The sequence below is a fragment of the Protobothrops mucrosquamatus genome, unplaced genomic scaffold (genome assembly GCF_001527695.2).
Source record: "Protobothrops mucrosquamatus isolate PMUCROS unplaced genomic scaffold, P.Mucros_1.0 scaffold1047, whole genome shotgun sequence".
Classification (NCBI taxonomy): Eukaryota; Metazoa; Chordata; class Lepidosauria; order Squamata; family Viperidae; genus Protobothrops; species Protobothrops mucrosquamatus.
In genome coordinates this window covers 630,037-642,630 of record NW_015387279.1, presented here as the reverse complement: position 1 = coordinate 642,630, position 12,594 = coordinate 630,037, and the positions used below count along the sequence as shown (strand labels likewise).

The 12,594-nt window shown below is 37.8% G+C and overlaps 1 protein-coding gene across 1 annotated transcript in view; it reads right to left on the bottom strand.

Annotated features, from left to right (window-relative positions):
* Window positions 1-2,636, bottom strand: part of LOC107291095 (ovochymase-2-like) — a 31,073-nt gene extending 28,437 nt beyond the window's left edge. The window contains 2 exon segments of the mRNA XM_029284873.1: window positions 951-1,060; window positions 2,549-2,636. Coding sequence (XP_029140706.1) covers window positions 951-1,060; window positions 2,549-2,636 — 198 coding nt within the window.
* Between the last annotated feature and the right edge of the window lie 9,958 nt (window positions 2,637-12,594).

Genomic DNA, 12,594 nt, shown 5'->3' with positions numbered 1-12,594 from the left:
CCCTCTCTGAGGGGGCCAAAATTTCACCCCCTATAGTCAGCGATGGAGTCAGCTGACTATGCCGAGGCGCCGGCAGCCACAGCCACTCGGTCTTGGAGGGGTTGAGCCTGAGTCTGTTCCTCCCCATCCAGACCCGAACGGCCTCCAGGCAACGGGCCATCACGTCAAGGGCATCGTTGGGGTGGCCTGGGGTGGAAATTGGTAACATTCACAGAATCACAAATATTCAGATACTGTCAAAATTGGCCTAATACTGTCAATATCTAAATGGTTTTCTTCATATGGAATTAATATCGTTGTAATGATTTAACATATCTTTTTTTCATATTCCCTTCCTCAACTTTATAGTGAATGTCAATAGTTGCAGTAGCAGCACTTGGGAGGAAAAATCCAAAGGGGCAGATTATAGCAGAACATATCATTTGTGCGTATGCATATGAAAATCTGCCAGCCAAAACAGATGTGATATATTGCATTGTTTGGTGCTGCCAGAAGCTTAGAAGTGACAAAGTACGTTACGGGCGGAGGGAAATTATGGTAACTGAAAGAAAAGTAATTATACATTTATTTTAACACTCCCACCCCAAATCTTCTGATATTTTTTATTAAATCTGAACAATGTCTTTTCTTTAAATAATCACAGATGGCCAGTAAAAATTGTGGAGGGGGAAGCAAATGGATTGTTCTCTTGTTTGGTGTTACCTATGAAGTTTGAGATTAAAATTATTTTCCAAATGAGAATGCCTATCTCAGTTTCTCATAATACAGACAACAGAATTAATGACAATGTTCCATTGGAGACCATGAGCATTGTTCACTATTTGCTCCATTGGTCTTGCAAAGAGTAATATGCTGTTCAGCAAAAGCATCTATACAGAAAAAAAATCAAAGATATGCGGTAACCTAATTTTCTTTATTAGTGTGATAAGAGCTGGAGGAAATACACTGACCTGCCATGGATGTGATCCTTGTTGTACTTGGCTTCCACCAACAATCCGAGCAAAGTGGTTATAAAACCCCCATGAATCGCTTCCATAGACTTTCTGCCCACATCTTGAATCTGAAAAGCATAGAAAAGAGACAATGTAGAAAACAGTAACCCTTGGTACTGTTCTTCTACTTTATTTACTGATCATGTCCAAATTTAAATTGTCGCCCAATAGTTGAAATTATCTAAATATTATTTAATACTACAGTGTATTTTTAATCGTATTATTCTTAATGCAAAGGATAAGAGTCAGATATACAACAGAATTTTCTTCATTCTGTAGAATTCTGTAGATCAATCTATGCTATTAAAAACAATGAAATAGTATCTATTTGTGCTCAGTTCTAAATACAAATGGCTTAATTTGAAATTCAGTTAGACTAAATTTATGCATGCCAAGTACAAAACAATCACAAAGATCAGACTTATCATATTGAATGTCAAGTCTTTAATATCCACATGGGCATATTTACATTTATTAACAAATTTAACATTCGGTTCAAGATGGTATAACCTCAGACTATATAGCAGGGAAATATCACCCTGTGGATAAGCCTACTAAAGGTAAAACTGGAAATAATTACACATTTTATTTTATATTAATTGAGTATTTAGCTATCAGTTCACTGTATGGTTTTGGTATCTCCCTGAATCTTCAGAATAAACTGTTCCATGAGTAATTCGAAATGCAAAATAACAGGATGTAAATTTCTGTCCAGTTATATCCACTTAATTATGGAATGTCTTTGTTCCAGAAGAGGAATTTATGAATGAAAAGGGAAGGAAAGTAATTTGAAATTGTCCGGTGTCTTCCAAGGCTCTGAACAGATTTTGAAGGAAAAGAAATCAACCAAACTGCTTTCCTCTGTTTTCCATGTACCAAATTCTCTGATAGAACCACAGAGCTTTCCAGACAGACACAACTGAAGGTAACCTTCTGCATCTTTGCATGTAAAATTAATATTTTCATATAATAGTCCCTTTAGAATCTACTCCCAGAATCATAATGAAATATGATCTCATCTACAAAAACCCATACCCCAAAGTTATTTTTAAGGTGATGTGTCACTGCCGCTCATCATATAAGGTCTATAGCCTATTCTTTTGTTTGTTAGATGTATATTCTGCCTTTCTTCCAGAGGCAAAAGATAGCTTACATTGCATTCCTTTATCCTTTTTTGTTTTTCCACAACAACCACCCTTTGGCAAAGGATGAGCTGAGAAGAGCACATAGCCCAAAATCATGCAGTGAACTTCCGTAGTTAGTGGGAATGCCCCAAGAATTCCCATATGGGTTGAAGGGCAGAATCTCAGCCCAATCGCAGTTTTGATACCAATTGGCCAGCTTGTTCTGTATGCAGAGCTAACAGGGCTAATTAAAAAAAAAAGCCTGACTTTGTGAACAGTTGTGTGAGTCTACCTTTTTCCTACTCTTGGCTACAGCAGAAATAAGAAAGAGTAGCTGATAAATGAAGTCACTGAAATAAGTAAACATAATATTTACTTGGCCCAAGTAAATTTTTACAACGATTAGCAATAAAGAGGCAATTGGAATCATACCTTGTTGGAGAGCCATTGATGGACAGCTTGTTTTTTGCAGGTAGACTGTTCCAAGTATAAGAAGGAAATGCCCTAAAGCCACTGGCATGTTCACGCTGTAGCTACCGTATGTTAAAAAACAGCGTGGAGACCTTTATGTTAGCCAAAGAAAAACTGTAACACAGTAGGAGAGCACCAACTTGCTCATTAAAGTGCGGGTTACTCATTAATTCAGCTGTAAAGCGTTTAACCAGGCACTAGTAAATTTTTTCACATTTAGCCGAGTCTAATTCCTTTCCAGTTCTCAGGAGACTGAAGTTCTTTACCGCACAACGCTAAACCTGAATCTTTCTCAAACTGTCTATACATTAAAAGGAATAATAAAAAGAGGCCTCCTGGCTAGCCATCACATAATGGCCTCATGCCAATGTAACTGATGATTAACAACTCTGATTTCATTATAGTTGTTTCCAAGGGTATCCCACGTTATTTTTTTAAAAAGGGAGTTAATTTTCTGACAGCAAAGGAACCATACATGGTAGTGCTTTTATCTAAATACAGCCTCCCCCGCTCGAGCCACTGGCTGGGAATTAGGAGAGGTGATGCCTTTGATGTTTTGAAGGTACCGGCTTGGAGAAGATGAACTGAGAACTATTCAGTAGATACATTTCCAAAACTAGATGGTTAGGATTGCCATTTAGGATCGTGCTTTCTATGGAATTCCTACTGAAATCATTGTGCAAAATAAAGAACTGGTTTACCCTTCATTTTTGTGAAGAGTATTACTATTTTTAAAAGCCACTAAATAGGCAGTAGTAAGAATACAAGAGAACAATGAAAATGCATGGGTTGTTATGAAAAGAGTTTCAAGCTCTTTTCTCTGTTTGCCCCACAAAACATTTTTGCCTGCTAATGACTTTCATGCACCAATCAATTACATCCTTTTATTTCAGTTGTCCGGTGGGTTAAGGTTAGGATTAGAGTTATCAATTGATGGTTGAATTTTACTTCTGAAAATTTATGTACCTAGATCAGTGGTGGTGAACTTATGACATGCATGCCAGAGGTGGCACTCAGAGCCCTCTCTGTGGGCACACCTGCTGTCCCCCCGGCCCCGCCTCCACCCACGGCTCCCTCCTCACCAGCAGCCCCCCAGAGGAGAGTTGCCCCAGGCACGGTCCACGCAGAGTAGCACAGCCAAGGCAGCCAGGCAGGGGGAACAAGTCTCCACCCTCGCTCCCCGTCGCATGCAGATGATGTGGGGCATGGGCGGAGGGCGTGGCCACCATGGTGCTGCGGTGGGCTGTGGAGGCAGTGGGTGGCCCTGCAGGCAGGCGGGGGCAGGGACAGGGGGTGAGGGCAGGGCAGGCAGGGGTAGGTTTTGGGCACTCGGTCTCTAAAAGGTTTGCCATCACTGACCTAGATCATAATCAGAAGGATATTATACCAATTGATTACATCCATGGTGGGTTAAACTTTTTGGATGTGAAATTCTAACACTACAGGCGAGCAAAAAAAGGAACAAGAGCTGTGTTTTAAGTTTAAAATATTTGCCAGAATGGTTCAAACTAGCATAATTTGGTCTAATGGTTAAGACACCTGACTAGAAATGGGAGACTGTGAGTTCAGTCAGTACAACCCATCTCACAGGATTGTTAGGAGGAGAAAGGTGACTGGAGAATTCTGGTCTTAAAGTTGCCAAGGTTGGGGACCCCTGTTCTAGAAGGCATCCAAGTAGCATATGTGAACAAAAATGATAGAAATAGTACCTGGCTGATAATGTCCCCTTTTTGATGAAGTTTGTTGGGAAAATGATGGAGCTTCAGTTAGAGTAGTTTGGATAATCCTGGAGGTGGCTCACTTGGACTGCCTTCAGTCAGAACTCAGGGCAGAGCGTGGGATGGAGACAGCTCTGCTTGCTTTGGTGGTTACACATTGATGAGTAAATCCAGCCCTGTTCTGGTTTCTAGGTGCTATTTCTCCAGGGACATTCTTCATTTCGCAACAAGACAGTCATCCTCCCCCTCTCTGGCAGAGAGCCATCTCTCCCGCTTCTCCTGCCAGACGTGGCACCAAATCCCAAACTGGTGTTTTGTAGGAATGGCAAGGAAGTGATGCTGGGCTCTTTAACATTTGTTCTCCGATCTGTGGGATCACCATCATGAGAAGAAAAAGAGGGCAGGAGTCTCCCACAGTAACATTGCCCATCCAGGCCCAGCAGAGCAGGCATGCTAGTGCTTGATCCATGAAGGTAGGAGGGCATTTATTTATTTTTTGACACACACCCAGTAATCTTCTGGAAGATTGATGGATATGTTTATGACATGGGACCAGCAGTCTTCCTTAAACTGAGTGTATAAAAGGTAGTCCTCGACTTACGACCACAATTGAGCCCAAAATTTATGTTGCTAAATGAAACATGTGTTAAATGAATTTTGCCCCTTTCTTGCCCCAGTTGTTAAGTGAATCTGTTAATGCTGCTAACATCGGATGTTTTTGCTTTGACAACAGATGGAAATGCATTCATTTTTGTCTTTTGCTTTCAGAGCTGATGGATGCTGGGTGGGGGGATGTGGATGAGAGTCCAGTTAGTCATAACAACAGTTTCAAGTCGTGGGAATTCAAGGTTACTGAGCCCAGAGTTGATAACGATTTGCCAGGCTGGAGAGCTGTGGAGAGAGCCCACGTTTCAAGCTAATTGGGGAATGTGATTTTTGACTGTTAGTTGGAGGACGGAATTGTGCTTTGCTACTTTGTGCCAAGGGGAGGGGAATTCAGTTTTTGGCTTCAACTATGTAGTGCCGACTTTATGCTGCTCGAATAAAAGATTTTTTAAGGTAAACAATGCCTCAAAGTTCTTTTGAAGAGTTTCATCAGTCGGAACCATGACAGAATCATTGCAGTTGTTAAATTAGCGACACGCATTGACTTTGCTTATCAGAAGTTTGAAAAAGGGAATCACAGGATCCTGGGACACTGCAACTGTCATAAATATGAACCAGTTGCCAAGCATCTGAATTTTGATCAAATGGCCATGGGGATGCTGTGCAACAGTCATTAATGTGAAAAATAGTCCTAAGTCTTTATTCGTTTTAATTATTTAATTAGACTTTTTCCCCACCTTTATTACTTTATTATTACTCAAGGCAACGAACATACGTAATACTTCTTCCTCCTCCCATTTTTCCCACAACAACCCTGTGAGGTGAGCTGGTCTGAGAAAGAGTGACTGACCCAAAGTCACCCAGCTGGTTTCTTTCATCGTCTCCTGGTTTCTAGGCCAGCATCATAGAAAGTTCCAAGGATATGAGTTACATGGAAAGTTTAAAAAGAATAAGGACTAAGGCAATGGAAAACCACTTCTGTACTTTTGCCAGGAATACTGCATGGATGTTTTCAAATACAGTCTGAAGGAGTATTTACCATTTACCGGCAGAGTTTTTATCTAAAAAGATGCATTATTCATCGGGGGAAAAGAGGAAAGTTTATTCTAATTTTTCCTCAAGAATGGACAACAGCCCTTGTAACTTTCCCAAGGATGTGTATAATTTTTTTTAAAGGGAATTGCTATGTAAAGAGCAAACCCAACCACTGTAATTTTATGAGGCCAGTTTCTTTTCAAATGGAATGTACAAAAAAGGCTGACCTTTTAAAAACAGTCAGGAATTCCTGTAACATAGATCTCTATTTTGAGAACTGGATGGCAAAGAAATACATCTCATGGGATTCCTCTAAACTTTCCAGAAAACAATCGTAGTTGTCATTGACAATTTTGTAAGCATAGTGCAATTGGGCTGTTGTTGTTTTTTTAAGTCTACATCACAATCAGCTTTAGAGACGCCTATTCCTCCTTACTGCTCTTAACACTTTCCTGCTGTGGAATTTTTTCATATCTGTTTGCCTTATTGAGAAATTTAGCTGATTCATTCAATCTAACATGTAAAAATCAGTTTGTTTTTTTAGATTTTTATCCCACCTTTATTACTTTATAAGTAACTCAAGGCAGCAAACATACCTAATACTCCTTCCTTCCCTCTTTTCTCCACAACAACAATGTTATGAATGAGTTGGGCTAAGAAAGAGTGACTGGTCCAAAGTCACCCAGCCGACTTTCATGTCTAAAGTGAGACTAGAATTCACAGTCTCCTGGTTGCTAAGCCAGCACCTTAATCACTAGATTTAACTGGCTCAGGTCTTTCTCTAAAGGCCTGTGGTTCCTTGAGAGCCACTAAAGTTGCAGAATTTGACTGTAATTTTTTTCTTTGTACAACTAACAAGGACAAAAGGGAGAGAATCTTACAATAATTGAAATTGAAATAATCTATTTCCTTGGAAATCATTTTTGCAGGTAGGCAGAATAAAACTCAAAAATTGATCTCTAAGGGAGATGAGTAGTTAAGAAATACAAAGATAGATAGATGATGATAGATAGATGGATAGATGGATAGATGGATAGATAGATAGATAGATAGATAGATAGATAGATAGATAGATAGATAGATAGATAGATAGATAGATAGATAGATAGATAGATAGATAGATAGATAGATAGATAGATAGATAGGCAATGGATGGATGGATAGATGGGGCTAAAGCTAACATGATGGGTCCTGATCATATTTTTTCTCTTTAACTATAATTGCACAACTCCCTTATCTATCTTTAAGTGAACCATGGTTTACTCAATTCTCTTGATTCAGATGACATCCTAAGCTAAACTAACAAAAAGGTTCATGGAACAGTTGGGCAAAATGTAGCCTGTTAGTTGTGATTTAGTTTCTGTGCCTACAGCCTCTTTTTTCTTTCTGTCATTGTTCCTGCTTTCGTTTTCATTTTGCTCAGCAGAAGAAAGAGAAAGTCATTCTTGTCAGAAATCTGAATTCATTATTTGTGAAGAATGCATGAAATTAGTCCAAACCCATTGGTTGGCAAAGCTGATGGCCTTACTACTGGTTACCCAATGATGAGATTTCATTTGCAAGTCTGCTCTTTCCTTTCAAGGCATCAGCCAACAACTTTTCTTCTAAGATCATTTTAGAACTTGCATCATTCCACTCATTCCCATCACTCTTGTTTTCATTGCTACTTTATTCTTGATCTATTCCGTTCTATTCTGTTTCTTTCATTAGGCTGAGAGTTAAATGCAAACTGAAATGTCAGGTTAAGACCATACATGCTGAGGGTTTCTTTCTTCAAAATGGTTCAAAAATAGCTATGGGGAGAGATTAAGTGGAGTGAATTATGTTCTCTTTTTCCAAAACCCGTTTTATTCTCGTAACAACTTTTTGAGATAGGTAGAGCGATGATGGTTGGCCCAAAATCACTAAATGAGCTTCACAGCTGAGAAAAAAAAAGTCTTGAAAACCTCCTGTTACCTATTCCTAGATTGACACTCTAATCTCTACATCACATACAATAGTTCATATATCATACTAAGTCATACTTTATTAAATAAATTCCAGTTAGCTAGGTTTGAACTTCTTACTAAGCCATACATTGTGACTTGATATAACAAGCTAAGCACACACAGAAAAGCACACTGTGATGTCATGTGTTGTGCAAATTCTGTCATTACCAGCTTGGTTCAAGAAATAAAAGAAGTATGGCTGATAGTTCTTTCTCCAGTGAAGTGGGTCCCACTTCCACCTGTTCCTGCATGGTACGTTGATTTCAGGGACTTTGGGAAAACATATTTGGGCAATCACAAGTGGGCAGCAAAGTGTTTTTTGTATCTTTTCTGACATCTTGTGGTCATTCAGATTTTTCAGCCAGACACGACAAACACTCATTCTTCCAGCCCAGCTTAATTTACTCTGAAAAAGTTTGGTGCTTCCTTCTTTAAAACAAACAATAACAGTTCTGTGCTCAGGAACATGCTGATGGTCTTCATGTAATATTTTTAAGAGGCACAAGACCTGTAAAGGATAGAATAATTATATAAATTGATACGGCTACATTTTGAACATGGATGAAGCCAGGATTTCAATAGTATTTGTTTGTCTTGCTATTTAATGACATTGGCCTATTCTTAAATTTTTAATTCATTGTTGGCAGGCACAACAGAAACAAAATACCAAGAGAAAGATAGTCAATGATATAGTCCAGGGGTGTCAAACTGCCGGCCCACGGGCTGAATGCATCATAGTGAAACTGCGCCCACCCCATTGCCGGCAATAGCAAAAAAGTCGCAATATATCGCAAGATGTCATGTGACGTTGCGAGTTTGACACCCCTGATATAGTCAAAGGAGACCTCACTGGCTGAAAAACCTAGATTAGGAAGGTGAGATCATAGATAACCTACCTGGTTTATCTCAAAACAATTCTTTCAAAATGAGTAGAGATTATTTCTAGGGAATTGGTATATATTACAAAAGTAAAAGTATTTCTTTACAGTAACAATGGATTGAACAAACCACTCTCCTTGTGTAAATAAATATCTTTGTAGGGAGGGAAATATCAAATATTTAAAATTTTCTTCTGTTAAGGAAACAGCAAAGGTAGTAACTGAATGTGGGTGGTTGAAAAGCAAATCTCAGAAAAGTAAGCATTTCTTTTCTCTGCTTCCAAGACAAGTAGGCACTGTCCAATCTTGAGACATATGGTAGGTGGCTAAAATCTGGATGACCTTTACAATCATCCTACTACAAGGCAGGCAGGAATTGCCACCAGACCAAGCCAGACACGGTTTAAAGTTGTTGTTGCTTATTTACATATTTTTAACTCATGAGGAACGCAGAGCAAGTTTTTTTTTAACTAATTGTGTATAAATTTCTAAGAAAAGTATTTCATTAATTGTTTCATTTCCTTTAAATTTAAATTCAGTGTAGTTTAATATACTGTACCTCTGCCATGTTTTTTATAATTGTGTGCAAATTTGTTAGATGAATTTCTGCAGTGTGGCATGCTATTTTTCATTTCCTACTTGTGCATCTGCTATTTCTAGATTTGTAACTGATGCATGCATTTGCATTATTAGGCAGAAGCCTTCTTTTAAAATAAAAAATTCTATAATCAGAGATAATTTGCTACTTTATTTCAGAAATCATAACCGCGAGATTGAATTGAAGTTATAGGAGTTTTTGGGGGGTGCATCAAAAAATGAGAGTGTTACATTTAGAAAATTAATGGAAGGATTAGAAAATTCAGTTGTACAAAAGTTGTAGGACAGATACTGTATGTAGTAGTTATCCATTAGTTTACCAAGTGTAAACTTGTTTTGACTGATTATATGACATCAAGTGGACATTGATTTTTTAAGGAGCACATAAATAGATTTTCTCCAGGAAATCTATCCTAAACCTGATCCTTAAGAGTCTTTAACCATGAACCCATTGCTTCTGTAACTGAGTCTATCCATCTATGCTGATCATCCTCTTCTCATACCTTTAATGTTTTCTTAGAATATTATAAATGCCCTTTTGGCTGCAAAAAGTTACACTTCGTTTTAAGTAGTGCTCAGTATCATTGTGTGGTGTTTGAGTAGTGCTTAGGAAAGGATGTTATCATTCCAGCTCCTCACCCTTCTCTTTCAACCCAGCAGAGAGTGTGTCAGAAAAACAACATTTAGAGCTTTCAGAAGATAAACTTAGGACAATCTATGTGGGCTGAATTCTACCCCAGAATGAAATGGATCTGGAAATAGACACATATCTAATTTTATTTCCAAATTGTTTAGCAATGAAGCCTTCTGGGATCTTTGGAACTCTGACAAAATGTTCATTGCAGCTGTGACTCACTTTTATTGACATCTCATTTCAGTAGAAATAAAAAAAAAAAAAAAAGTACCAATAGGAATCACACAGATCACTGTCTTACATCAGCAGCTGAAACAAAGATGCAGCCTCTGATACCATTTTCTTGGAATGTACAAAGCATCCGTGATGTTTGCCCTAATTTTAAAAAGCTGAGCTTTTTAAGACAAATACAATTGTTTACGAAAAAAATAATCATTTTTCAGCTCAGTCTATATTTTTCTTTGGAATGTATTGAGAACAGCCATTGTAACATAGCATGTCGACCTAGAATGAGTCCTGACAGCTTGCCAATTTCTGAAGAATCCATTAGCAGAAGGGACAGATGGACGCTGCCGTCTATGCACATTGAGAACTTGGCTCCAAGAAAATCACATTGTTTGCCTTTACACTCAACCTCTTTTCAACAGAGTACCTACCCTTTTAGAAGCCTTGTCACAAAAGCATGCAGCTTTGGACTTTGTCCAAGTGGCTCACAGGAGAGCGGCAAGCCAAGCCAACTCTCTCCAAAGAGAGAGAAGCATGAAAAACATCTATTAATGCATTCTCTTTTCATGGTCAATAGTGACAAGCATTGGCTTTGTACGTACAAAACAGGAATATATCCAGGAACTTGTATGTTGGATCCACCAACGTATTGCTTTTATGAATCAATTTAGAGTTGGGCCTCACTACCTCAAGCTTCCTCTTTTCTTCTGCCCTTTACTGCCCTCTTCCTTCTCGTCCTCAGTCCTCTAAATTTCTTTCCCATTAAAACTATTTCTTCTTGTTGAGTGAGTCGGTTTCCTATGGTTTTTTTAAAAATCTTTTTAACCCAATACTGTAAACTTACTGTAGTTATGATTAAAGTACTGAGAGCATAAAAAGGAGATACGTTCACAGAAAAATATTTCACTATCTTCAGTTTGTTGACTAGATATTACTCGTCATGAATTTCTTTGCTTGGTGTGAATGGAACTGGGATAGGTGTATGTTGAAAAGGAAGGGATGTTTGTGACATCTGTCATCACTGAAATACAGAGACCCTTTACTGCACCTTCTGTGAAGCATTGTGCGGATGCTGGAAAAGAAATGGAGAACACAGACAATCAAGAGATATAGCAGGTGAGTCCAGTGTCAGCTTATCTCATAAGCAGCAACTTAAGAGAGAAATGTGGGAAGAAGTGTTTCAAGTTGTTCAGAGAATCACTCTGAATTAACTCATTAAGGTTGGGAAATTCAATTTCCAAGATTCCTTGTTTATCCCAAACTAGTACTATATATTCCTTACTGAAATCTGTATAGTTCTTGCTTCTTTGATTATTCATTCATTCATTCATTCATTCATAGTACATAGTATGTTTAGGTGTGTGTCATGTATGTGTTTCACTTTGAGAGCGGGCAACTAAATTTCATTTTTGATGTGTGCCGTTGTGCCCACAGTAAAAAAAAAATGACAATAAAGGTTATCTTATCTTCATTCATTCATCCATTTATCAAACTTCTTAACTGCCCATTTCCCTCATAGAGGGGCTCTTGTCAAGCGATGTAGGGCTTGACAACTGTACAGTATTTATAGTGTATGATATACTTTCAGAAATGTAAAGTATTGTTTATCAAGACTTTTTTAAAAGAAATTCTCTCCTTGTTGTTAGAGAAATAAAAGTTTTGAAGCTCTATTTGTTTCAAAGGAGTAATTGCCTTTTGCTGATCCCAGGGTGCTTTTGAAATATATATAATAGTCTGGAAACTAGCAAGAACATAAGAAAAATATATAATAGGTACTTTTGCTATTGTTTTTTTTAAAAAACCTATAAGGCTGGAAGACACCCAGACATTTTATTACTATGAATCGTCCTTGAAGGCTTTGGACCATATGTGGTTGTTTACCTCCTAATTTCTATATGTTTTCCTATTGTTAACTAAACTGATTTAGTTGAATAATGTTACTATATCTGTCTGTCTGTCTTTATTTCTATTTGTCCATCTGTCTAGTACAGAAGAGAGAGCTATTCTGATGTATGTATGTATGTATGTATGTATGTATGTATGTATGTATGTATGTATTATGTATGTATGTATGTATGTATGAATGTAAGTAAGTAAGTAAGTAAGTATTGGTTACTTGCATTTTCTATGAATTAAACTCAAGATTCTTTAAAAATCACATTACACTTACTCATCAATGTAACAATATCATTTTCAAAAGTCGTTGACAATTATCAGTAAATAATTGATCCTATTTCCCAATTTCATTACTCCTTATCCTCCCTAATTTCTAATACCATTATATTCCTCATCAAGATTTAGTACGTCTGTTTCTGTTTCTCATATG